The sequence below is a fragment of the Microcebus murinus genome, chromosome 14 (assembly GCF_040939455.1).
Source record: "Microcebus murinus isolate Inina chromosome 14, M.murinus_Inina_mat1.0, whole genome shotgun sequence".
NCBI classification, from domain to species: Eukaryota; Metazoa; Chordata; class Mammalia; order Primates; family Cheirogaleidae; genus Microcebus; species Microcebus murinus.
Genome location: NC_134117.1, coordinates 69470290 through 69497434, shown reverse-complemented (window position 1 = coordinate 69497434; position 27145 = coordinate 69470290). Strand labels below are relative to the sequence as shown.

Genomic DNA, 27145 nt, shown 5'->3' with positions numbered 1-27145 from the left:
CCAGACAAAACTCTTGGAGATGAATGAGACCGTTAGAGAAGAGGTGGATATAGCAAAGCTAAACCCCACTATCCTGTGCCTTGAATCATGGAGCAAAAGACTCCGTTTTTTAGGAATGTAGAACTGGAAAGAGTCTAAACCCAGGTACGTGTTTTCTGAACATTTTTGAATGATTCCTTAAAATAGCATATCAATATTTATTCAAATACTAACAATTGGTGCTTAACCCTTTATAGACGAAATCCCTTTTGGAACAAGATTTAAATACTGAAGTCATAGTATGGGTCCTTTAGCTAACCTACATCATTCTTAATCTCCCTTAAACTCTGCTTAACTTCAGGTCTGGCTCCCCCTTCACTCTCTCAGGAGACTCTACTTTGAAATAGCCCTGGGTTTTCCTGAATTTAGCAAAGGCAACCTGATGGTCATTCTGTCGTACTCAGTGCAAACCCAGCGGAGGGTGCAAAGGAGGTCCTGAGATCAGAGCAGTGTCCCTTCAGCTTGTCGAGCAGAATCTGGCTTCATCCCTAAGTCCAGTGTGCCCCAAGAACAACTTGAATGGCCCCTGGAAGGCCTGACCTGGGCTCCCTGCTCTGACCCCAAGCCCTCCCTCCGCCTAGGCCCCCTGTCCCCATGAGTCAGCCTCTGCCAATGAGGGCAGCTGCTTCTCCTGGAAACCTCTGCTTTCCCCGTGCAGCAGGCAGGATATGGCTGTCACAGGACACTCCCTCTGGGGCCTCGCCCGGACTGCCACTCACCCCTATTTATAGCAACAGTCAACTTCTCCTTTTACAGTCCGGTTTGTTTATGCAGCGATGTAATCTGGGGAAGGCCATCTCTTCCTGAGGTCAGTACAATGCCTCCTTGGACAAAAGGCAGAGTGCTGGGAATCAGGAACTGTCGGGTTCTCTGGGACACACACAACACCCTGGCACACTGCAGCTTAATCTACCGGGTGGGGGCGATGGCCGGGGACACTGTGTTCCCACGGAACAGCCAGTCGAGCTGGGGCGGGAGCCTCACAGAGAGTGGCCTCCGCATTACTGTCTGCCTCGGCCCCCGCAGCCTACTTGCCCCAAATCCACTCCACTTGTGTGAATGGCCTGCAGGGGGGATGGTGGGAAAATGGGTCATGACCAGGAATGTCACACTGACAACATGGGGATGACAAGAGCTCCCTCCCAGGTCCAGGAGAAGATGAACTCTCACGTGACTGTTATGGGTTCAGCTGTGGCTGTGCTGGGGGATGGCTCCCCATGCGCCCGCTTCAGGGCCCAGAGGAAGGGCCAGGCCCGGACACCCTCACCTTGTGATTGTAGAAGTGCCCGTTGATGGAGAAGCGGTGTCTCCGCAGGCGCTGGGCCTCCCCGGGTGCGCTGCACTTGGGTCTCCTCTGGATCACGCCGCTGGCGTCACTCTTGGTGCGCATCAGCTGTGGGGGCTCCTCGTCCTCGGCCGGGGGCCCTGCAGTGAGACGGGCCAGAGGGTGGCAAGGGCAGTGACGCTGGCACGGCGTCTGAGCAGCGTGCGCAGCCGCACGGCAACTTCGTGCTTAGCGGACCTGACCTGAGTGCCGCTCCTAGGGCGGAGGCTGGGTAGGGCTGGGCGATTCCCAGTCCGCAGACAGGAAGGTGAGACCCTGCGCAGGCGACCCATGCCACAGTGCCACACTGGTCTCTGTCTTGTGGCACCAGGGGAGGTCTTTGGTAGCCCCAGCCCAATCCTCTGAGTGCCCACTCTGGGCCAAGCCCTTCCCTGAGTATGAGGGAAGGGGCGCAAGGAGGACAGGTGAGCAGTTACTGATTCCAGAGGCCCTGGAGGCTTGGGGCCCTGGAGGGCGCCCTCGCCCCTGCTCTTGCACCTCCTTTCCATAGAGCGGCACAGGGCAGGGAATTCAGGCCACTGACAAACTATGTCACCTGTGCAAGCCTCTGCTTTCTTTACTATAAAGAGGAGCCAGTGGGAATGTGTGTAGAGAGCTCACAGGTGGGCCCCTGAGTAGGTGTTCAGCAAGGCAGCTCCTGGAGACGCATGAACCACTCACTGCTGGTGCACAAAGCTGTTCTCTGGAGACTGAGGTTGTGAGCTGGGCCACTCCTCTCCCACCCGGCGAGATAGGGTCCCAGGCACCTCGCAGGCTCGGCTCACCTGAGCTGTCTCTGGAACTCTCCGCCTTGTGCCCTGGCTGGGTGCTGGGCTCCTGGGCAGTGACCCTGCCATCTGGGGGAGGTGGCTCCTTTCTGAAAAGAGACATTCTTGGTGCTCTGATGGCTATGAGTAGAGAAAGGGCACTCAGGCCTGAGAGAAGAGAATAGCAGCCCCTGGGGACAGGACACAGGCAGGAAGTGGGGCAGGCCAAGTTGAGATCTGGATTTCATACCGTGAGAGTCAATTTAAAACAATATAAGAAAAGAAAAGGCTTCCTATAGTGTCTGCTAGGAGAAGAGTGAGTCTGGCCCTACAGACCTGAGTGGCCTGTGCTGAGCCGTGTCACATGGACACATGGACACATGTGCACAGCCAGGGCCCTGTGTTCCTGTACCAGGCTTGGCCAGGCCAGGTCATGCAGCCACGTGTCAAGTGGGTTGCTGGACTTGCCAAGGGGCTGGTGGGGTGCTAGGCAGGGGCATCCTCGAAGGGGCCAACTTAAGGGCATCTTGGCAGGATAGATCAGAAGGCAGGGCAGCTGGTGCCAGGCTGGGGAAGGAATGGGGTGATGGGATGTGGCCTCACAGTCCGGGGGAGGGGCAGGCAGAAGGAGGGTCCTGGGGAACACGCGGGGCAGAGCTTGAGACTGCTGTCTGTGACTGCTGTTACCTCGAGGGAGGGGACGCCTGAGTCATACTTGCAGCCCTCTAAGGAGTCTGAAGTTATGCTGTGAGTCTGTGTGGCTCAGAACTCGCTGTGAGTGACCAGGGACACTGGGGATGTGCAGGTGTCAGCATGCTGAGTGCTCTCAGAGCATGTTTTACTTGAATATTCGAAGGAGGTAAAGCCCTGAGTGAGCCCTGAAGGGGTTGTCACATGCCGGAGCAAGCCAGGCTCAGTCGCTAACTGCCCTTTCCGGGGATGGGGAGTGGGAGGAGGGACGCGTCTGTTAAATGGTAAGACAGGTGGGAAACCATTTCCTCCTGATGGAAACATTCTTCTGAAAATAAAACAAATCTGACCTGAAATTACAATAACTTGTAAAAATAAATTTGAACACTAACACCAAAGCAGAGTGTTAGGCTAAATGTGTATGAATTTTTAAGATAGAGGAGATACTGAGCAATGCCCAGGTGCTGGAAGCCCCCGGCTGCAGCCTGCTCTTCTTGCCAGCAAGGTGGCTCGTGTGTGAATGTTTGAGAAACGTGAGTGGAGGTGATGGGAGCCCAAAAAATCCCCCAGGAGGGAGAGAGAGAGGCAATGTGGCTGTCATCCAGGACAGCTGCCCGGGGTGAGGCTGGGTGCTGGGGCCCAGGAGGACTGTGAGTGGCAGTCACAGGACATGGGGCTGGGGCTGGGCCATGTTCCCATGTGAGTCCCCTACAGGGGCAGGGCTTCTGCCCTGAGGCTGAGGACACGCCCACACCACAGAATTAGAGCTTGGGTTGAACAGGTGTCACAGAGGCCAGCTGGCCTGGCCGGGCACTCACGGGTGGCAGCTGGGCCGTCCAGGTGCCCACGAAGCTGAGGGGAGGTGCACTCTCTCCCGGTCATCCTGCACCTGGAGCCGGATGGGCCGCCTGAGTCCCCAGGCAATGCTGAGGAGCCCCTCGATGATCAGAGCCCCTTCTTCCTGTGGGGGTGCACAGAGGTCATCCTCCACCCCCGGGACAGTCACTCTCAGGGGTCACTGCCCATCCTCCCTGTGCCCCCTCAGAAGTGGGACACCGTGGACACTCAGGCCCCAACACACCCCTCCTCCTTGGCGTCCCTTCCTCTCCTGGGAAAGGGCCATCAGCCTCTACGTGCTGTGGCGGAGGCCCGGGCCCTCGGGAGGAAGCCTGAGGCGTGCCTTCCACTGTCCGGCTATGCCTGGCCAGGGACAGAGCAGCTGAGTCAGGTGTCCCACAGGAGCCCAGCTGCTGTCCATCAGGCACGTCCACTCCTCGGGAGAGGAAGCAGTTCCAGGGAAGCACAGCCCGGTGGCTCGTGCCAAGCAGGATGTGACTCTGCCCACACCGCACCTGGGCAGGGGCCCCAGAGGTGGTCCTTCTGCACGTCCTGACAGCAGCAGCACCCACTCACCTGGGCAGAACCCACCCCTTGATGTCCAAGCTGGATTCTTTCCTGTTGGTCGGTCTTGCTTTTCTGACCACCACCACCAGGTCACTACTAGCACCATGTCCCACCACCAGAATTTCTACAACAGTCCTCATCCCATGTCTCCAACCAGCCTCAGTTTCCGTCGGTCTGCAGATAGCATGGCTGCTAAACTTGAGGTCCTAATGGACAGAGTTCTCTGCAGGCACCTCGGCTGGCTCTGGCTTGCATCCTTTGGATCCTTGATTCCGTGTCTCTGACCTATTCCCGGTCCTGTCTCTGTATGACCACCCAGCCTCTCGGCTCCCATCCCGACTGCCCCATGCGTGACTGTGGTCAAGTTGCATGGGGTGCACCTTCACAACACCTGCCAGAAGCCTTCTTGGCTGCCTTCGGGGCTCCCAGCTACGAGCTCCCAATGTGCTTTAACACTAGTTTTTACAATGAACTTTAAACATCGTTCTCCCATTGCTATCTCAACCATCATTTTATTTCACTATTTATTTATTTTTCACTGTGTTAAGAACTTTTGACATGAGGCTCACCCTCATAACAAACTTTTAAGTGCACAATACAGTGTTCTTCACTGAAGGCACAACGCTGTTAGGTCTCTGGAGCTTACCTGTCTTTTGTAACTGAAACTTTAGACCTGCTGAACAGCAGCTCCCCTAGCCCCTGGCTACCATCATCCTCTTCTCTGCTTCTAGGAGTTTGACTAATTTAAATTCCTCACATAAGTGGAATCATGCAGCATTTCTGATGAACATTCTAGGTTCCCAGATCTCATTTCTCTCTCCTCATTGGCACTGAGAGGTTGGTGAGAACGGGGACCCCAGGGCAGTGTCCTCGTATCGCTGGCAGCACTCACAGAGGGGCTCTGCCGTGTGGATTTCAGTGGTTGGTTGGTGGCAGCTTCTAGTTTCACACCTCCCGCTCTCCACGAGAAAATTACTGTAACATTATGAAAAACATGCATAGCTTTCTGATATGATCTTGCACTATTTGCTAAAAAAGAAAATAAACAAGAAACCAGAGCTCTTTCTGATGTCCACGGTGTGACACAGCACAGATGCGCAACTAACCTCCCTGCACAGGAAAGGCTAGTGTGGATCTGAGAGGGAAAGGTCAGTGGGAATAACGAGAAAGCCCAAGGTGGGGTTCAGCTCTTCCGGCCTGGCCTCAGGTGCCCCCACCCCGCCGGAGCTTGTCATGTAGGGACGGCTTATTCATGAGACACGCTGCTCCAGCCCCGCCCTGGACCCTGGCCCAGGGACGTGAGTGGACACAACCTCGGCCATGGGGGCTCACGCTCAGGCTCAGGAAACGTGAGGAGGCTTCCTAGGGAAGGGACCTGTGTGCTGGGCCAGGGAAGGTGGTTAAAGGTGGGCAGAAGGGAAGTGTGAACAGTGGTCCTGACAGCACGAGCCGCCCGAACACAAGCAAAGGCAGAGAAGCAGCAGGTCAGCCCGAGGAAAGCCCAGGACAGCTGAAAAGTCAGTGATGGTGGCAGCTTGGCAGGTGCCCCTGCTACTCAAGACCGGGGGCTCCTCGGTGGGGAGGGTAAGTGGGTTAATCAGCTCTGGGAGGCGCAGCCTGGAGGAGGAGCACAGAGGCGGGAGCCAGCTTGCTCCAGCATGAGAGAAAGGGGCGCAGCCAGGGCAGGGGCAGTGGGCTGGATACCCCGCAGCTGGACCTGCGGAGACCCCATAAAAGGAAGACTCTGGGACCTTTCAATGAAAGGGGAGGCAGGAGTGCTGCAGCAGAGACAGGGGCTGCCTCCAAGGTCCGGGCCATCTGTGCTGGGCATGGGCTGGCCCGATGCATGTGCCCCCAACATGTCCACACGCCACCGTCCCACCCCGTCAGCTCGGCCCCAGCAGAATGGAGAGCAGCCCTGTTAACCTCTTTAGCCCTATCTGTGATCAGAGAGGGTGGGGCTGAGGCCAGAGCAGAGCCCACCAGGCGCCCGGCAGCCCTCACCACACAGGTGGGAAGCGCTCATAGGCAGACACAGAGGAGAGCCCGGTATTGCCAGCCCAAAGAAGGGCCTAGAATGCAGCATGGGAAGTCATCCGGGGCCCTCTAATTCTGTGTCCTAGTCAGCGTTCCCTCCTCAGTTCAGTCTTTTGACTAATGTGCTCATTGCTAATAATTTCAAAGAAGAGCCGGAGAACACAGGCAAAGGCTCTACAGCAGTATGCAGACGCCAGGCCCCTCAGGGCGCACCTGCCATGTGCTGGAATCCAAACAGCATCTCAGACACTTTTTGCCCCGTGCCTGCCTCTGCCTGTGTGGAATTAATTCCCCACCTGGCTCCAGGAACTTGGGGCTGCCCGCCCCTCCTGCTGGCCGCGGGAGCCTGGGTCTGGCCGCGCTCAGGTGTCGGGCGTGGGCTGCCCTCTCAGAGACGCCTCTTTCTGCCCCCACTGTGGGCGCAGGACAGGCGTGTTCCAGGTGCCGTGAGGCTGGGGCTGAGCATCCGAGGCCTATCTGAGAAGTGCAAGGCGCCGGCTCTTTACCAAGAGCTTTCCCAGGGACTGCCCACCTGGTCCTCCTCGGCCTCCTGTACTGCACGGTCACCCCAGACATAGCAGTGGCTTCCTAATGCTGCCGGTGCTCCCTGGCCTCCCCTACCCTCTCCCTTCAGCCCAGACACAGCAGCTGGAGCCGTCCGTGAGGCTGATGCCAGGCTGTAGCACCCTTATTCACATGCAGCGGTGTCCTTCCACGACCCGCAGAGGGAGACTGGTGTCCGCGCTGAGGTCCAGTGACCTCCTCTTACATGGGCCAGTCATGCGGGCCCCTTGCTGCTCCCCGAGCACGCCAGCACACTCTCATCAGGGCTTTGCAATTTGCACGTGCTGCCCAATCTGCCCGGAATGTACACCCCCAACGTCCCTTCTTAGGGAAGACGCTCCTGACCACTCTGCCTATAGCAGCAGCCTGTCACCCTGTCCCTCCGCGCTGCTGTACTTTTTTTGCAGCTATCATCAGCACCTGCAATCACAGCACCTCTCCATCGACGGCCTGGTCCTCCCCCTCACTGGAACGTGAGCTCAGGGGCCCGCCTCTGTTCACCGCTGTGTTTGCTGTGCCGAGAGCAGTCAATGGCACGCAGTAGCACGACACATCTGGTGAACAAGTAAACAAATTCTCCTTTGAAAGCACCACATCTGGGGTGTAGCAAGACCAGGACCAGACCCCCATGGGCTGCCCTTGGTCCCCGTCAGAAGTAGGCATGCCTCGCCTTGGAGCAGGCCCAGGCAGCCCAGCCTCTGCCAACTCCGGGCTGGGGCCCTATATGGCTGGTGCCTCATCAAGGTCAGGGCTGTGCAAGCATCAGCAAAAGCCAGAGTGTCCAGGCACTGGGGTGTTAGTTCCAGGCAGTGGTGGCAGACCCTGGGGCTGCCAGTGGGGGCCCAGTGGAGCCTCCTGCATCTCCCAGTGCCCCGAGGTGGCCAGGAGGGATGCCGGCCCTCCCTCGGCCCGCAGCATAAACATTTCCGAGCCTCCCACAGCACAGACACATGTTCCAGGCTGGCAGCTGGGCCAGGCCCCGCCCACCAATCTGTTTTCCTCAGAGAGCCTTCCTGAACATTGCTATTTTTAGCTGTCGTGTCAGTAATTGACGGCTGCTGGAAAGGTATAAAAGCAGCCGCCAGGCCTCGAGGCTTGCCAGGCAGCTCAGGGAAGAGCCTTCCACTGTGGACCTCGGGCCCGGCACATCGTCCCCTCGTCCTCCTGCCAGTGATCCCACACCGGACACGGGGCTCCAGCTGCCAGACCCCACCCGCCTCCCGAGAGCTTCCCAGGGGCTTCCTGTGGACTGAACTGCTCCTGCTTGTCCAGCCCCACCATCCCCAGGCCCCTGAGCCACAGGTAAGAGAGAGCAGCTGCCTCTGGTTTGAGAGAAAACAGGGCTTTGTCAAGCTTTGAGGGCTATTCCCAGCCTGGACTGGCACGACCCCGCCACAGGTGAGAGACCAGGGCGACACGGTCCTGGAGGGCTTCGTGTTTACAAAGGGGCCGAGGTGTTATTTCCTGTGGTTCCCACAGCAGCCCTGCCAGGCAGGTGTTTGCCACCGTGTTATGGATGGGGACTCGGCGGCTTGGAGAGGTGGCCTTGCCAAAGGTCTCAGGGTCAGTACATGGCAGATCCTGTGTTTCAACCCAGGTTTCCTCTGACCCTGTGTTTGTTAGGTTGGGTTCTCTTATTTGTGCAAACTCTGAAACAACAGTAATAATAAAGTCTTAAGCCCGTGGGTTTTAATGTCAGCAGGAAGGAAGAACCCAGGAGTCCGAGCCCCGGTCTCAGCTCAGGAGACCTCATGCTGCTCTCAGAGCACCTAGTTCCTACAGGAAGCCCCAAATGAGGGAGGTGACACCACAGGGAGTGTCAGGATGGCATGGCAGGCTCTCACCACCTGTCCTCTGTTAACCGACAGGTGGTGATGAGGTCCCGGCTTCTGCTTTCTGTGGCCCATCTGCCCACAATTCGGGAGACCACGGAGGAGATGCTGCCTGGGGGGCCAGGGCAGGAGCCCCCAGCCTCGCCCAGCCTAGATGACTACGTGAGGTCCATCTGTCAGCTTGCACAGCCCACCTCTGTACTGGACGAGGCCACAGCCCTGGGCCGATCCTGGCCACCTCACCAGCTGGCCCAGGTCTGCGAGAAGAGCTCCCCCGCCCCAGCCCTACAGGACATCACTGCCCGTTTCAGTGGCCAGCAGCCCACACTGCCAGAAGCCAACACTGTTGACCCCCTGGACTGGCTCTTTGGGGAGTCCCAGGAAAAGCTGCCAAGTCGGAGGGATCTGCCGAGGAGGACTGGCCCCTGGGGTCTGCACAGACAGATGGACGGTGGCAAGGCCAGGGGGGTGCCCAGAGGGTGGCTCTGTGAAGCCAGGGTGCCTGGGCAGTCTCTGGCACAACCACCACGGGACGGGCACCAGAGCTCCAACCCGAGAAGCCAGACTTCTGGACAGCTTGGCCAGGCCGTGGCCTCCCCCCGCCCAAGCAGTGTCCTTAGAACTCTCTACTCTCTACTCCCGGTGATCCATGAACTCTGACCCACCCCAATAAAGCCTCCTGTAAAGAGCACTCTGGGTCCGCGTCTCCTCCCTTGCCCTCCCCACTGTGGACACTGTCCCTGGCGGGTCTCTGGAAGGGAAACGCAGGCTGCAGGCTGTCTACGTGGGCAATTCATAGTGAGACCCCCCTGTGCACAGCAGCGGCAGCCTACCTCTCATGAGGGGACGTTACTGCACATTGCTCTGCCCCTTACTGGCTTTTCACTTTGAGGAACTTTATTAATGTCTGTTCCTCAGCTTTCTCGTGGGGAGAATGGGGTGATTGCTGGGACCTGCCCCGCAGGCCATTCTGCTGAGTAAAGGCATGCTATCCGCCCATACGCTGAGTAGCTCTTGGTCACAGGTGGGGAGAGCAGCGGTAAGGGTGTGGGGCATGGGGGTCCCAGGGTCCCAGACCCCCAGGTGATTTCAGAGCAAGGCCCTGGGCACTCCCAAGTCAACCTCTTGGCCCCCACCCTCAAAGCCCATGTTCTGTGAGGCCCCAGAGAAAACGTGGAGTCCTTGGGGAACTGTCATCTGGGTACACCCAGGACACCTTGCTGGCTCCAACTCACAAGTCCTGTGGTGGCACTGGGAGAGTTCCCTATGCTAAGGGCCAAGACAGAGCCTGCACCACTCAGCCCACAGGATGCCAAGTGCCTGGACTGCTGGCACGGTCCCCACTCCCCTTACCCCTATCACTGCCTCCACCAGGGGCCTCACTGCAAGGTCAGGCTCCCACCTGAGAGTGAAAAGCAGAGCACTGCCCAGCTGCTCTGCACCGGGCAAGTCCAGATGTCTCCAGGCCCCGGACAGCCCTAGGTCCCCTGCAGCCTGGACAACCTCAGTTTCTGGAGATGTCTGGCAAGCAAGGGGGTGAAGGTGGGGAACAGGAGGATTTCCTTCCTCAGAGAGGTAGGGGTGGCCTCAGGGAACTGCAAAGACTCCCGTCTGAGGACCCATCCCCCTGCTGCGTTGGGCCAGGCTGGGGCTGTCTGACCCTGCTAAGGCTGGAAGGGACAGAGAGAGGAGGACAGAGCTGTGGGCCCTCGGTCTGCTGAGTCTCCTCCTCCTCCTTGCTCTGTGAACTATTGATCTATTTTCTTTCTTTTTTGTGTGGTTATTTTTAATTGCTTTGGACTTGTTCAATGTTTATCTGTCCTCTGTCATGTGTGTTTTCTCGGGAGATGAAATATGAATTGCACATTAGAAAGAAAAAGTTTCAGACAAGCAATTTACTCAGTTTTCTTATCTATAAAATGGAGACGCCATTGCACCCTCCAGGGGCTGGGGAAACTGTACAGGTGAACTTGGAGACGCGGCCATGAGTGCTGTACACAAATGTTTGCATCTACCACAGCCGGCTGGTCTCTTTGGTGGCCTCAAACCTGACCTTCCCCAGCAAATACACGTGAGGCAGCCTTTAGCCAGACCTTCCCCAGGAGCAAGGGGTGGGCGGATGGGCCACGTGGTGCCTGGCTGGGGCCTGGACGGCCAGGCTTGCTGGGCCCAGCGTCCCTGCCAAGCAGCAAGAAACAGCGTGAAGCCTTTCTCCTCTGGCAGCCTAGGTGACAGGATGGCATTAGTGGACTCCCCCACATCCCACCCCCTGAGTCACACTGTCACACTGCTGCGCCTGGGGAGGTCAGGCAAGGTGCTGGGCTTCCCTGCTAATATCCTCTCCTCTCCTGCGAAAGTCTGCGGTGCCTTCGGCAGGTGCCTTCGGCAGGTACCTTCGGCAGGTCCCCACCCCCAGCTGAATAAAGGCTCAGAGGAGGGGCATCTGGCCGCGACTCAGGCTCCTGAGGACAGGACAGCCTGGCAGAGTTGCTTTCTCCCCACAATAAGTCCTCCTGGTGGGGGCCCCGATGGAGCATCATCACATACCCCCACTCTTGGCTGCAGTGTGGGATGGGGGATGGGAAGCGGGAATGGGGTGGTGGGGCGGGGCTACACCAAGCCCCGCCCAGAGGGGCAGGCTGGGAAGCACAGATGTCCTTGGGACCGACCCTTCACTCCAGGGGCCAGTGGTCTGCCAGGTCTTAGGAGAGCGGACAGGGCAACGCTCTGGGGAAGGATCCCGGCCTTCTGCAACCGCACCCGGGAGAGACACGGCCCGCCAGGGAAGCGCCCCGCGGCGCTCGCGAGGCTCAGCGTCGGGACTGAGGGCGGGCGGCGTGTGGTTGCGCTCACGGCCACCAGGGGAGCTCCCGAGCCCGGCCGTGCGGCAGGTGCGCGCAGGCCCTGGCGGCTCCCGCTGCCCTGGCTCACAAAGTCAGTCTGGAGTGATAGGTTCCAGGTGGTCCTTTTTTCTTTTAAGATACCAACCAGCCTGGTTAAGACCCTTTGCCATCTTCAAAAGGCAGACTGCACCCGGCTGCTCATGCTCTTCGTTGTAAATTAGCAAAATTATCCCAAAGGCAAGGTTTGCAATAAATCAGCTGGCGCCTCAGCCAACTGAGGGGTGAGTCCTCCGCCAGCGCTCAGGAAGCTGGGAGAAGGTTCACAGGGAAACACCTGCCCCTGCCCACACGCTACGGACACTGGATGTGGCCGTGGAGGGGAAGCTGCCCCCAAACTGCAGTGCTCTGGCTAAAGTTTCTGCGGAGAGGCCACAGGGAGGGGGCTCTCTTCCAGGGCCCCAGTGGCTCTGTGAGGGCACACTGGGTGGAGAGTCCCTCACAAGCCTGAGGGCGTGTGACCTTAGCTTGGGGAACCAAGGGTGACAAACAGCTCCTCTATTAAGTGATACTCAATTGAGAGCCCAAGAGACCTCCAAAGCTTCATGCTGGAAATGGTATTGCCGTATTATAAGTGACTACTCAGACCTTGGAGCCATGCTGGCATCTTTCATTTATTGCAATGAATGTGACCTTGGACTAGAGACTTAAACTCCAAATGCCTCGCTCTCTTTGCCTGAAGAATGATCATTCCTACATTTCAAACTTCTTAAATAGAGGAGACAAAGTACCTGATGCATTGGAGGTTTCTTGGGGAAAGTCAGTTCCTTTTGTCTACCCAGCCCTTGGGCTTGCAGTGTCCAAGGAAAGGCCAGCCTGGCATGGCCCTGTCCTGCAGCAAGTGCCTGGCCCTGGGAAGTGCCCAGAGGCCCAGGAGGCCCTGGGTCTGCAATTTTCATGATGGGTGATAGGTAGGTCATGGGGCCTCAGTGAGACTGGGAGACCCGAAGGAGTGTGGTGTCCCAGGAGCCAGCTGTGCTACCAGTATCAGAACTCTGCTTCCCCGGCCTGCAGCCTGTCTTTACAGCGCTGTCACCCCAAAAAGTCTTTCCCTTCCTCAGGCTGGCACCCCCATGGCTGTCAGGGCTGCAGAAGTTTCCTGAAAGGTACTTTCTGGTTCGGTGGGGGTCAGGTCATGTCCTCACACACTTTAGGAGCAGGAACATGAAAATCCCCCTGTGGGTAGCTTCCTGCCATTGTGGGCTGTCAGGAGCGCCTCTGCCTGGCTTTGGAGTCCCCACTTCTGTTCGTGGGCTGTCCGGCACCAGGGACACAGGCCCAGGCTCCAGCTTCCTGCCCACACAGCCCTTGCTACAGAGGGGATTATCTTGGGGAATCCAAGTGCCAAGAGCAAGCTGACTGTCTTACTGACAGTTTTCAGGCTTGACCTTTGGCCAGATGCCCTGTAGGGCTGGTTAAAACACAGACAGTGGGGGCCTCAGAGTTTCTGATTCCGCAGGCCTGGGGGGAGGGTGGGGAGCAGTGGAAAGAATTTGCATTTCTAACCAGCTCCCTGGTGGTGTTGGTGCAGGGACCGAACACAGAACTGTCAGGGCCTTGGATCAATCCCCGAATGACTGGAGCCTGAAGAGCAGCAGCCCACCAGAAGAGCCTCCTCAGACCCTCAGCAGTGAGGACTGAACTCTGACTTTTTTCCTTTTGCTAAAAACTCCTTCCTAAGGAGGCCAACTGGGTCAGGCAGACAAAGGGTAAATTCCCACTAAGCGGCTTTTGTTAACCAAATGAAGCAGTGGTTTACTTCCCAACCTGATTCTGGTATGGCATTAACATCACCTAAAAGATAAGAAGCCCCTGTCTTAACTCAAGCATCCTAGCAGATGCCTATCATAAATTTAAAATGTCTTAACTCAAGCATCGTAGCAGATGCCTACTCTTAAATTTAAAGCATCTTAAAACATCCTAGCAGGCGCCTATTGTAAATTTAAAATGTCCTCCTGTCTGGACCTCCCAGAGTGCTCACACTCTTATCTTAAATTAAGCATATCCTTTCTGGTCTCCTAGATAAAGTCTAACTCTCTCAGCCAATTGCCAGCCAAAGAATCTTTAAACCCACCTATAACTTGTAAGCTCCCCCCACCCACTTTGAGATGTCCCACCTTTTTGGGACAAACCAATGTATGCCTCTCATGTATTGATTTGTGACTTTGCCTGTAACCCTCCTCTCTCTGAAAATGTATAAAACTGAACTGTAACCCAGCCACAGCGAGCCTACTGCTCAAAGCTTCTTGAGAGTGGCTCCGGGTCATGGTCCTCAAATTTGGCTCAGAATAAACTTCTTTCAAATATTTCAGGGCTTGGATTTTTTCCGTCCATAGCAGCACAGACCAAAACCCCTGTGGCCCTATCTGCCATTCCCTCTGTCCCTCTCCCTGCTGTCCGGCACACCAGAGCTCAGGACTCAGGACTCATCCTGTCTCCGCCCAGGCCCGTACCTGCCCGTCATCCAACAACTATGCACTGGGCCCTGCACTGTGCCTGGCCTGGGAATACAGAACAGGCTAGGTCTTACGTATGCCTCAAGTAAGAAAAGAGCAGAACCAAGTTGCAAGGTGGAGGGTGGGCTGGGGACAGGCAGGCTAAGCAGGTGTCAGAGAAGGCCATTCCAGCACAGGGCAGAGTGGAAGTGAAGAAGAAGGAGGCAGTGAGGCAGCCAGATGGGGAGGGGAGCAAATTGTCAGGCCCCTGTGTGGTGGGCAGGTGAAGGGAAAGCAGGCTGTTGGGTTTGTGCCATCCCAGGTTGTCACAGGCTGCCTCAGCATGGCCTGGACTGGGAGCCAGAAGCTTCCCTTCCATCCAGACACATATAACCAGACCTCCCGAATGGTTTGACATCTGGCCCAGCTGAGGTGTGCTACAGGTGGCTGAGGCTGCAGTCCTGAGGCCATCTGGCAGGTGGATTCCAGCCAGCCCCTCACCTTGCTACTGACTGGCCACCCCTAGCTGCCCAGAGCTGCCTCTGGGCTGGACATCCGGGCTAGCTCTCTGGTCTCGTAACTGTAGAGGGATGTGTGGCTGGATGAGTAACTACAGAGGGAAGGCTAGTGAGCCAGTGGTCCCTGCCCTGATGAGGTCTGTGGGCTTCCTGGGGCTTGTGCTGCCCATTCTCGCGCTCAGCAACAGAAGGAGAATGCAGACTCCAAGTCCACCAGCCCTGGTCAGACACTGATAGATGGAGGAGATACAGAACTGACCTTATCCCCCACATAAAGCTTCCCCATGACAAGACTGGCCATTAGGTTGTACAAATACATTGAACTAGACCAAGATGGGCGCACAGAGCCCTGACCAAGATCTCATGGGAAACACCTGGAGGCTCTGGATGGTGGCAAGGCCAGGGCTTTGCTTGGCCTGCCCAGCACGTGGCTCCCTGAGCCGGGTCCCTGCTGGACGCACCCAGGAGCCCAGGTGGTGCCCACAGGCTGTGTTTGCTGAGCTCACATGGTGTTTCAAGATTTGGGAAATGCCTCATGAAATGCCAGATCTCTAATTTTTTCTTGCTGTACCAGGCCCGCATTCCTGCACAGCAGTGATGGGTTTGATCTGATGCGCGGCTGCCACCTTCAATGGGGACCACTCCCCATACACGCCCTGCCTGGCCTTTCAGCATCTGAGCTTGTAACCTTGCAGCTCCACATGCAGATGAGAGCATTGAGGACCAGGGGACACAGGTGAGACCATCCAGGGATGGCTGGGCTAGTGGGGAGCAGAAAGGGACTGACCTCTCCCCTTCCCCTCTGCAGAGTGCTGTGAGGGGCAGAGAGGATGAGAGCCAAGGGAGACCATATAATTTATTCTCTAAACTGGGTCACTGCTAAGAGTGAAGGAGATAGTCTAATAATTACCCTGAAACAGATGTAAGCCAGGACTGTCTTCAGCAAAGTGGGATAAATGGTGGCCCAACGAGCAAGGAAGAACAACAGGCCTCACCTCTCTGTGTCTCAGCTGAAAGCTGGTGCCTTCATGGTAGCAGTTGTAGGTTTTCAGCAGGCTCAAGAGCTCCGACCTAAAAAGGTAAAAACACACATACTCTTGGAGCATGGCTTTGGACAAGGCCTTTGGCTTCCCTGGCCTTGGTCTCTTTATTTGTAAAAGGAGCACAATAGCACAGGTCTTGCCAGCCACACACGATCAGTGGAGAGACCAGACTGGCCAGCCTGACACACGCCCTTTGTCTTCCAGAGGGCTTTGCATCTGGGCCCTGATTGGAGGCATGGAGGTAGGGCTGAGAAGGAAGTGAGACTTCTGGGACAGGCCACGTGACATCTGGGACATGGAGGGTGTTGGCACACTTTCACTCTTACAGGTGGGAGTCCCTGACAACTTCCCTGCCCTTTACCTCTGAGTCACATGCTCAGAGTAAATCCCCTGGGCTTGGATTGCTGGCATTTGAAAGACTTGATTTTCCCCACATTACTTCCTCCAAGGGCCTGGAGTGGCTGCCTCTCCCCATCCTGACTTCCAGCGGCATAGTCAAGGGATGAAGGTGTCCCTCCTGAGAGCACGACCCCAAAGGCTGTAGGGATCAGGATCCAGATACTTTCTCTCAGCCTAAAGGGACAGCCGCAGTGCCCTGGCCAGTGCGAGGGAGAGAGGAGGCCAGGACAGCCCCTGCACCCGGGCTGGGCTCTGCAGAGCAACAGATGTGAGGTGTGAGCCACTCATGGAATTGTCAATCTTCTAGTACATGTTAAAAGGGAAAATGAAACATGTGAAATTAGTATTATATATTTTATTGAACTCAATACATGTAAATTACTATCCTGTCAACATGCGATCAATATAAAAATTACAATATTAATGAGATCTTGTTCATTCTTTAATTTCATACAAAGCCTTTGCCATCCGGAGCAGCTTTTCTGTGAACCACAACTCCTAGCCATGGCTGTGTGTGGCTCGTGGCTCCCCTACTGGACAGCTCAAAAAAAGAAGTACCCCATCACTGTCCCCCAGGGCATACCATCAGTGAAAAAGCACCTAGAACCCCTCTACCCAAAGGCTGCCAGGGTGGGGGAGTGGCCACAAGGAGGTGGCAGGTGTGAACACCCCCAGCCCCGCACACCAAGGCTTACCTCTGAATGGATTTGCTGTCACTGATGGGCACCTGAGAACTAGATAGACAATCTTCCTTCATCTTCTCTTCCTCTTGTCTGCAGACATGGAAGTTACTTGCTGGGAAGACAAGGAAGGGCGCACAGACAGGTGAGCAGGGAATAGTGCGTCCAGTGCAGCACCCAGCACCCAGCACCTGCAGCCCCCCGCACAGAGGCCATCGGCCTCTGCATCATACCCAACTGGACGCAGGGTGGCCACAGCTAAAGGGCCCCACACCCCCACGGCTACCTGTCATCCAGACTCCCCTTGGTTGGGCAAGGTCAGAACTGCTGAGCCAGTGATACTGGTCTTATCAGCCCCCAACCCTGGGAGACTCTCCATACTCCCCAGAAGTCAAAATCAATCCCCTAAATGTCTCAGACCACAGGCTCTCTTCCCTTGGCTAGGACACCACCTTGAATAATGGTGTCTGCCTCAGCTGTTCCTCCAGTCCTGGGAAGCTGCCCTGGGCCTCTCTCTTCCCTTCCTGCTGGGTGGTGGAGTCAGCGCACCTGGGCCAGCTCTCTCAGTGGGAGGTTAGAGTACCGGCTTCACTAGATGCTGGAGACGTGGGCATTTCCTATGAATTAATAGTCCTTACAACAACATTGTGCGGTAGGTGTCATCTTATTCCCATTTTATGGATGAGAAAACAGGGACAGAGGTCAAGCACTTTGCCCAAGATTACTCAGTGAGTAAGTTGCAAAGCCAAAGGTGGAGCACAAGCACTTGAACCCCCGATTCTGGTCTCCTGCCCCTTCTCTGCGTTGATCTCAGGCAGTGACTTACACCGCAGCCTTCCTCGCCTCATCTGCATGGGTAATCTCTAGCTGACAGGGTGGCTCACATGAGACTGCCTCTCTTTCCAATCACATAATCGACAGGTTTGAGGAGCCTCCCAACCGCACCAGAGCTTTCTCTACCCTGCTGGCGTCTTCCGCATAGGTTCCTGCTTCTGTCTCTCCCCACATTATGCTTGCTGAGGACTCTCTTATCAAGGCCTCCTACAAGCTGGGCAGTGAGGCAAAGCTTCACACACACACACACACACACACACACACACACACACACACACACGTGCACATACATGCACACAGGCAAACACATGCACACACATGTATATGCACACACACGCCCTCCTGTGTTGACCCTGCCTCCACCTCCCATATCCCCAGTTGCAGTTGGGGCCCAAGGGGTCACATAACACTGGGAGGGGACTCAGCCTGAGTGCCCCCTGTGACCTTCCCACCACGGAGGTTGGCTCATCACGTCTTCCTGACGTGTGTGCGCAGTTGTTACTGGGGGCCCAAGGTCAGGCCTAACTCCTGTCATATTTGTCAATGTACTGCTGGGAGCCCGTCACACAGGGCACTCTGCCCCCTCGGGCACTGGCACTGCCAGCTCTCTCCCTCCCTGTCGCCCACAGACACGACAGGCCTGCCCGCTGGGCTGCATCGGCCCTGAATGAGCATCTGGCTCCAGAAGCAGGGGAAATTGGCCGGCAGTGAGAAGGGGAGTGCCCTGGGGGAGGTGGGCTTCCCAGTGACCTCGGGGTCACCCTGTAAATTCCTCCCTCTTCCATGCTCTGGGGCGAGTCACGTGGGCGCCCAGAGAGGAGCAACTCCGCCGGCGCCAGGCCCTCCACAGCGATGCAGGGCTGTGGCACGGGGGCCTGGCGCTGGGACCTCTGGCCGGCTCTTCTCCGGCCAGAGGGCAGCAGGGATTTCAAAATAATGAAGTTTCGGTTCCTCAGCAGGTCAGCTCGCCAGTGGAAAAGTGATCTGCCGGCTCCTCTCGGATGGTTCCTCGTGTACTTGTGAGGCAAAAGCCACCCCAGCCCGCGTCAGCCATGGTGTGCCTGCGGGTCCCTGGCACAGCGACGCCCGCTTTCAGCAAGCTCATTGCGGAAGCGCTGGATTTAGCCCGACATCACAGGAGGCAGGAGGTGGCTTTTCTCTCTCCTTCCTCTTGTCCAGCTTCAACCCCACCCCCGCCCAGCCCCAGCCTTGCCCCGTGCTCACGGCTCCCCTAACAGACTCTGTGCTTTTCCTCCCTCGGGGCTCCCCAGTGCTGCTCTCTGTTCAGAACTGGCCTCACCCTCCTCCAGGAAACTCTTAAACTCTTGCCAGAGAAGCCCCCCGTGTGGGTGTCGGGCAGCTCCTCCTCCTGGCTCCCAGCTGTGCTGGGCCCCACAGGGCCTGCGTCTTCGCCTCCCCCAGGACAGTAACGCCCCTTTCTGCTTCCACACGTGTTTCCGGCACCAAGCGCAAGCCTGGCAAGTCCAAGGAGCTCTGTAAGCGGTTGTTACATTACTGAACGAACACAAGAAGCATCACAGCCTTCTCCAAACGCCCCTCTTTTAGACACGTGCATATACAGCAGGGACAAAAATGTTAAAAGTCTCCAGGGGCCAAGGAAGTGACTCAGCTGAGGGAGACTGGTCACAGAGTCCTTGGAGAGTTGAGGGACACATTCCTCCTCTAGAGGGGCAGCTCTTCTGGTGTTTCATAAGAAGCCAGAAATCTGGATTTTTATGGGCTATCTTTCACTGCTTAAAGTTGAGTGACAGTGGCAGAGACATTTGCTGCCCCTGGAATTACCTTCCAGGGCCTTGCCCAGCCCCCTCTACCAGCTGAGACCATAGGCCTAATTCTGACCAGTGTACCACAAACAAAACGCTGTGGGTCACTTCCAGGCCAGCACATCTAAGAGCCAGTGTGCAACCCTCCAGCCCACCTGTCCCCTGCCATGGTGAACCAGAAAGCCACATGTTCCAATTGGTGCAGTTACTCGATGGTCAGCCTGGCTCCCTGAATGACTCGGCAGACCAGAGCGCCCTGCCAACCCACACTGCACACGGACTGGGAAAGAGACCTCAGCCTCTGCCATGACAAGTCACTGGTGCTTCAGGGACTTGTTACTGCAGCATAACCCAGCTTATTTGCTCATGCAGTGCATAATTCAATGAAAATAACATATATGTTTAGTTTAATATTTTATATTTAAATATATTGAGAAATAAACTGTAGAGAGACCAAACCCACTTGCAAAACAGACACACTTAGTAGGGCTTCGGTGTGCGACTTCTGATTCAAGACATAACTCGGTTTACAATACTTCCATTCTGCCACAGCACGTGGGGAATGAGATCATTTTGCTCTATGGAGTAGGAATATCTATAAGTGGAGTTCCCCATAAATCAAGTAATGGTTACTTATTTTAAAAATTTTTTTTAGAGAAAGGGTCTTGCTCTGTCACCCAAGCTAGATGCAACAGTGTGATCATAGTGCATTGCAGCCTTGAACTCCTGGGCTCAAGTGATCCTCCTGCCTCAGGCTCCCAAGTAGGTGGGACTACAGGCATATGCCACTATGCTTGCTAATTTTGAAAAAAAAAATTTGTATAGATAGGATCTTGCTATATTGCCTAGGCTGGTCTCAAACTCCTGGCCTCAGGCGATCCTCGTACCTTGGCCTTCCCAAGTGCTAGGATTAGAAGTGTGAGCCCACACGCCTTGGCCATGGTTACTTATTAATATTAATAGAACGTGCTTCCTAAAGAGCTCTGGGCTGTTTCAGTTGCATGCCTTCTGGGCTTAATTTTCCCACCTGTGCAATAAGAATATTGACTTCCAATGGGTTTGAAATCTTCTCAACTGTAGAACCCTTTGTTCAAATGGAAAATTCATGCAAATCAGATTAAAGGAGGTTGCTCTGGTTGGCAATCAGGTGGGTGGCAGGGAGCCTCATCTGCCAGGGCTCTGGGCTACTATTTGCAAAGCACTGGCCTCCCTCGCCAGCCTTCAGGAGTGCCTTACCCTGAACACCTGTTTATTTAAAGGATGCGACTGATGTGCTGATGTGTCCCAAGCTTCAGGCCAATGGCACTGCTGGGGGAAGCCGCTTAAAGGAGGGAATCAAGAGGAAAGCAAAGGAGAGTCCTGGATTGCAGGTGACAATGTGAAGGGAGGAGGGCTTTGGGGTAGACAGCTAAGCTTGGCAGAGACAGCGGGTGGGGCACACCATCCCATGGGAGGGCAGGGAGGTCAGGAGCATGGCTGGAGGAGACAATGCAGGACCCACTTCAGCAGAGCGGGGCTCTTCCCACTTGCTGGGCTGGGTCCTGAGGCTTAGAGGGTGGGGACCTCAGCTCCATAGAAAGGCAGTCTCTCTTTTGAGAGAACCATATGTTTCTGTGTCCTCAGATACTCATCAGCTGCAGGGCCCTACACAAGCCACTTGGTGTCTCTGGTTCTCACATCCCTCCGCCCCAGTGGGCAACACCTGGTCTCCCTGAGCTCTGGAGCCTTCAGCTCTGGGGTCACGCACAGATTCCATTCCAAATAAGAGCCCCATGCTTTGTCAGGCTTCCATTCATTTTTGTGAATTGTATTCATTCTGATCTCAGTGTCTTGCCGAGTCCTAAAGCAAGCTGCACAGGGACCTAAGGGGCAGCTTAGAGACAGTGGTTACACGACATAGCTCTGGGAGAGAACGCACACACCCCAGCAAGACAATAGCAGGGGCCATCTCTCCATTTGGAGCAATTTCCTGAAACTGCCCCTTGAACACCGGACCTCCTTGTGCATTGGGCTGGGCCTTTGAGAATCTCTAATGGAGAGTTTTTCAGTCATTTATAAACAACACAATCTTATCTTGAAATTAAATCCTAGGCAGCAGCTCAATACACAAATGGATGAAAGTGAGGCTGCCGGGTGGAAGCCGGAGTTGGGAGAGGATGGGCTGGGGCTGGCCTGCCACCTAGGCAGTCTCAAAACCACAGAGTGACAGATGCGGTTGGACAGGCCAGCCGGCCCTCCCTTCCCCCAGCCCTGCTGCTCTGCTCTGGGCAGTCCAGCCTTCTTTGTCTTGGTCTGCTCCCCTCCCCCAGCCCCCGGGGCACACAGCTCAGGCCTCCACGATAGCTTCCCAGGCCGGAGCCACTCTGTCCCCAGACAGAGAGCTTGTCTGGAGCCAGGGCCCTTTGTCCCCAGAGGAGGCCCCGGGCGGTGTGCCAGCCACGGCTACCTGTCTCCAGTGAACAAGCAGTGAGTTGTGCTCACTGTCCACTCCAGCAGCTGCTCTGCCAGCCGTGTGGAGACAGCTGGCAGCCAGTGCAACAGCCTGCCGTCACTGTTGGGGACAAAGGCCACCGAGGCCTTGATAACTGCTAGGCGTGGACCACCTTTCCTTTCTGTGGTTGTGGAGCCAGGTATCACAGAAGAAGGTGACTCTGATTCTTGAAGGCACCTCTGGGGTCCAACGCCTTCAGGACAATGGCAGAAGGAGAAAAGGAAGCCTGGCGAAGTTGGCTTTCCCTGGAGACAGCCCACATGCCGCCCACTCTTGGGCCTTGCAGCGTCCTTCCTTGTGTACAAGACGGCGAACGGAGGCGGTGGTGTCCTCAATGGGCGAAATGGAAGGTGAACTGGCATCCACGCTAACATGCTCCCAGCACGTCTGTGAAATCTGACAGCCTGGTTACCTCCCTGCTAACATTTCCTGAAACTGTGACTCTTACTTTCTTATTTTGGCATGCCTTCAATCAAACAGGTAATAAAGTGACCTAGGAAGCAGAAGAAAGGAGGACAGAGGTGTGGGCACAGCCGGGAGCCTCTCAGCCCTGGAGCTGGCGCTGGCGGAGGGCGCAGGTGCAGGCCACGTGCCAGCATGCCTGGGGAGCCTGGGCTCTGCTCTCCGGGAAGCCCATGGCTACAGCTTGCTCATGCCAGAAATGCCAGCCAGAAGTGGCAGCAAGGCGCTGACAACAATGAGCCTTTAGAAGGGCCTTCCCAGCACCTGTTAGCCGGCAAATGGCAGGAGCTTGGCCAGGAAAGAAGCCGCAGTGCCTGCCGGCACCAGATGCCTCTGAGAGGGGGTCTGGCTGGACGTGGGCCACCCCTCGGCAAGGCATTTTTGTGAGACAGCCAGCTGTTCAGTTGTAGATGGCAGGCAGCTGCCACTCAGCCTTCTTCCACACTGCTGTCCTCTCCCTCTGTCCAGTTCCAATGGCCACCCCCTCCCCTCCTCTTCACCCCTACCATAACCCCCTTGGCTCAGCCACATCCATCCCTGCACCAGCCCCAGCCCCAGCCCTGAGGGCTAGAAAGCCCAGGGGGGACTTTGTGACTCTGTGGTTGGTCCAGATGGGGGTGATAAAGGCCTGGGGAGTGCAAGAGAGGTGGGTGCAGAGCTCCCCTCCACCTCCACTCCCTGCTGTGCCCTGGGCCAACCACTACCCCCCCCCCACGTGCCTGCCTTTACTGTCTTTCCAAACACAGTCTCCACAGACACAGTCCTGGGCTCCCAATCACAGGTCTCCCTGAGTCCAGCCCTGACACCATTCCCCTCCCTCTGAAGAGCCAGGCCCTAGGATCCATGCAGTTCACAAGCCAGTCTTCCTCTGGAAGCTCCCTGACAGCCCCAGCCTAGGGTCAGCCACCCTGACTCTGGTGGGCGGACTTCTAGTTTCTGCCCTTGTTTAAGGTACAGCAACTCGGGGCAAGAAAGTTGTTTCCAATCCTCCTGCTGCCCTTAACACCTTGACCATGCATTCCCTGACCCCTACCGGGCTCACCTCCTATCTGTGGAAGAGGAGATCCATGGAAACAAGGATTTTCTCAGCTATGTTTTTTTTGTGAAACAGGTGCTCAGAATAGCCACTGGCCAATATCCCGACTGCCTGGGGGGACCAAGGGTGCAGCACAGCGAGGGGCCGCTGCACAGCTGCCCGAGGCACTGCCCATAGCCCACTTGTGCTTCGCTGCCCCAGGCCTGTTCACGCCATGCCAATGCTGGGGGAGGTGTCCTGTGAGATACAGTGGGCCTCAGACTCTATTGGGTCATGGAGCCCTTTGGAGTCTCTTGAAAGCTTAATATACTCTCCCTATGAAAATGCACACACATGTGTGTTCACGTGTGTGCGTACATCTGTACATGCACACGCATATACACACAATTTGCCTACCACTGCAGGAGGATCAGGGAGCTCTTTTCCATGTGTCCCTAGATCCCCAGATCCCAGGTTAAGCATCTCTGCTGAAACGTGTCACGGCAAGAAAGGGAGGCAGAGGACATTGTGGACAGGAGCGTGAATGTGAGTTCTGCTGCGGCATCAACTTGGTATGTGACCTCAGCACGTCGTGCCAGCTCTCAGACCTCGCTTTAACCAGACATGTTGTGGCAACTGGTGCAGAATATCTTCAGGGTTCTTCCCAGCACTGCCACCATGGGGCTGCATGACACCTTGTCCCTCTCCCCAAGGTCAGGCAGGGCAAGAGGAGGGGGTTCAGGACCTCTCCCTCAGCAGCTCATCCTGGGGAAGAAGGTCTGATAGCCAGAAAAGGCAACCCAGGGAACTGCAAGTTCCTCTTTAACAAAAATGAGAAAACTGCAGAAGCTTTGGGAAGTGCAGCCACTTCCTACTTGATTTTAATTTACCTTAAAACAATTTCAAATTTGCAAGGCTCTGGGTTCAAAGCTCTGCTTTGTGATTCCCTGCCTGTGAGACCTTGGGCAAGCCCTTTCCCACTCTGAACCTTAAATAATTACAATCCTTGATGATTTTTGTGAAGGCAAATGAGGATACCTGTAAGGTGGGCCTTGTATGGGCCTCACCTATGGTAAACAAGAGTTCTCTTGCTGTTACAGTTGCCACTGGGAATCAGAGGCTCTGGGGATGGGGAGGTGGGACTCAAAGAGGATGAGAGACCTCCTCCCAGGAGTGGCTAGGAGTAAGGGAATAGGCTGAGTTTATCCCCCAAACCAGGAACCAGGTGCCCAGGTGCCCAGCCCAGAAGGTTTTCTGGAAGATTCCATAGTCTGGGTTTCCCCTCTGAGGCTTTGCATTTGTAGGATTTGAACTTTGACACACATACCTGAATTCATGTTCTTTGTTATCTGTCATGGTCTAGTTGGCCCTGACCCAGGGGGACCCTGGACCTTAATTCTGTTCTTGACCTCCAGGATCCCCTGGAGACTCCTGGTAGGAGGACAGCCCCATCTCTGGGTTTCAGATGGACCCTGGACTCTGTGGCATCAACCTTACCCTCGCTGTGAAGTCTTGGACCACCAGCATTACACAGAGAACATGACTAGAACTAATGAAGGCAGACTTAACACATACTGACGAATTGCTGAAGCATGCCCATGGCGACTTCCAGCCAGCGATGTGTGGACCTAAGGCTAATCAGTTTCCTTTTCTCTTCACTCCCTTCTCCTCTCTCCCTTCCTCTTCCTCCCCACCCCCTCCTTCCCTGCTCCTCCCCTGGCACTCCAGCCCTGGTGGCAGTAGCCCAGGATCCACACTGAGGAACAGGAGGCAGGAAGATCCCCATTTACCTGTTAGTTCACCAATTCACTTATAGCTTTTTGTTTTTTGGTTTTTCTTCCATGGTATCTGGCAACTAATCCTGATCGACACCCTGGTGCTGTGGGTTGTTAAAATACAGTGAAGCTAGTGAGGGTCTCTTCAGTGAGTTTGGGTTCGAATCCCAGAATCCCAGCCCTTATTTGCTCTGCGACCTTAATTCCTGTGTGAAATGGGGTTGCTCAAGCTCTCCTCACAGTGCTTTCAGAAAGGAGTGGCCCTGGCACTGATCCTGGCGTGAGAGGCCTCCTGCTCACAGCGCTGTGCCAGAGTAATGAAAGCACTGAGGCATCTTTTGGAAGTGGAGAGTCAGGAGCTTGGGAAGAGCAGGGCAGCAGGCAGGCTGAGCTCCAAGTCAGGGGTGAAGTGCAAGAGACCTGGAGGTACAGCAGGCCGTGGGTTCAAATCCTGACTCTACCACTGACTTATCTGGGTAAAGGCAGACAACTCTGTAACTCTTTCGGCCTCAGTTTTCACTTTTGAAAATGGGGATAATGAAAGTACCAATCTCACGGTGCTGTGAGGAGTAAGTGGCAAATTGTGGTAAAGCACAGGGCCTGGCCGGGGCAGACACTCTATAAATAGCCATCCTTAGGAAAGCTTCTCCTGCTAGCATCTTGGCATTCGTCTTCCGTCTGGGAAATCAAGTAGTGCTGCAGGTGCTCAAGGTTCTTTCCCCAACTCCAGGACCAATGCTTCCAGGAGACTAGCTAAAGACGGGTGAATAAAGGTGTAGCCAGTAGCCGTCCTGCCCCTAAATTGCCTTCCCTTCGGAGGAGGTGCCAGGCGCAGCGCCCACTGTCAGCGCAGGGCGCGAGGCCCGCAATGCGCCAGGCTGGCAGACGGAGGGAACCCTGCGCGTGGCGGCCAAAGGGCACTAGTGCCTAGGCTCCCGCGCGCTGCCGCCGGCAGTCCCGGGTCGGAGGGGTGTCTGGGGAGGCCCACGAACTCTCCTGCGCAGGCATCACTCACCGTCCATTCATCGCGCTGTCCGGAAGCCGCTGCGTCCGCCGTGCCCTCGCCTGCACCGAGTTGCGCCCGCAGAACCTGCTGCCCGCGGCCGCCGCGCTGCGGGTGGGGCCCGCCCCCGCCCCGCCCCCGCCCCCGCCCCGCCCCCCCGGTGTGGCCAACGGCGCCGTCCCGTCCTGCCCCGCCCCGGCCCCGCCCCCCCCGTGTGGCCAACGGCGCCGTCCCGTGCTGCCCCGCCCCGGCCCCGCCCCCCGCCCTCACAGCCAATAGCGTGGCCCGGTCCCGAGCCGTCCCGCCCTGGGCTGCGGTGCCCGGCGGCGCGGAGCCGGAGGGGCGGTGGGGGAGGCGTGGCGGGTCGGGGCAGCCGAGTCCCCAGACCGCACTTCCCAGAGCGCCGCGGGCCTCCACAGTCCCCGGCCCCCGGGCGCCGCGGGAGAGCAGCCCCGACCCCAGCCCCGTGGGCGCCGCCTGCGGGCGGCCCGGCCCTGGGGTGGCGGCTCCCGGCCGCCCGCGGAGGCCGCTGCGCAGGCGCCGCGCTGTCTGGGGCGCGCGTGGAGGGGCTGCGGGCGGGGCGCGCGTGGAGGGGCTGCGGGCGGGGCGCGCGTGGAGGGGCTGCGGGCGGGGCGCGCGTGGAGGGGCTGCGGGCGGGGCGCGGGGCCACTGGTGAAGCCGAGCACTTGGTATTTAGTGTCCAGGGGACACCTTTGTGCGGCGTGGCCATTCGCCTGGCGTGGCCTCTTAGAACTCTGCTTCGTTTAAGAAATCCCGTCGGTGAATACAAAGACGTTGGCGTTCTCACCCGTCACTGCCTAATGTGGACAGGGTTCGCCCACGCGTAGGCAAAGGGAACAGAAAACCACAAGCCATTTGGGGAACTCCAGTAGTTCACTGTTTCTGGGGTGTGAGGGCGGCAGGGTAGGGGATCGGGTTGATGGAAAACATCTGTGATTTCTGTTTCATCACACCATTCCCAGCTCCCCCGCTCCCAACATAAATCATTTTAGTTTCATCCAGTCTGCCAATTTAGAATTCGATATGGATTTTCTAGGAGAATGCAGGTGACCACATACACAAAAATCAGCCTGGGTTTGAGTTTGAGGACCCCTCGAGAACTCAGAGGACTGCTGACCACTGCTAGGC

General features: G+C 56.4%; 2 protein-coding genes and 1 long non-coding RNA gene across 5 annotated transcripts in view; 2 read left to right on the top strand and 1 right to left on the bottom strand.

The window, feature by feature from the left end:
- RASSF4 (Ras association domain family member 4) overlaps positions 1-26123 on the bottom strand; it is a 33617-nt gene extending 7494 nt beyond the window's left edge. For all 3 annotated transcript variants that reach the window (XM_012751092.3, XM_076010201.1, XM_076010202.1), the window contains exons 1-6: positions 26009-26123; positions 16648-16747; positions 15506-15581; positions 3639-3781; positions 2149-2240; positions 1307-1464 (exon numbers count right to left, since the gene is read on the bottom strand). In XM_012751092.3, the coding sequence (XP_012606546.2) occupies positions 1307-1464; positions 2149-2240; positions 3639-3781; positions 15506-15581; positions 16648-16747; positions 26009-26015 (576 nt within the window). In that variant the 5' untranslated portion in view covers positions 26016-26123. The remainder of the gene's footprint in view (positions 1-1306; positions 1465-2148; positions 2241-3638; positions 3782-15505; positions 15582-16647; positions 16748-26008) is intronic.
- On the top strand, positions 7926-9348 carry DEPP1 (DEPP autophagy regulator 1). The gene is made up of 2 exons (XM_076010203.1): positions 7926-8127; positions 8694-9348. Exon 2 carries the CDS (start codon positions 8700-8702, stop codon positions 9315-9317), a length of 618 nt encoding a protein of 205 aa, XP_075866318.1. The 5' UTR covers positions 7926-8127; positions 8694-8699; the 3' UTR covers positions 9318-9348.
- LOC142875568 (uncharacterized) lies at positions 14998-18258 on the top strand. Its single transcript, XR_012922913.1, has 3 exons — positions 14998-15246; positions 16732-16777; positions 18096-18258. It is a non-coding gene; the product is annotated as an uncharacterized LOC142875568 (long non-coding RNA).
- Positions 26124-27145: the final 1022 nt, after the last annotated feature.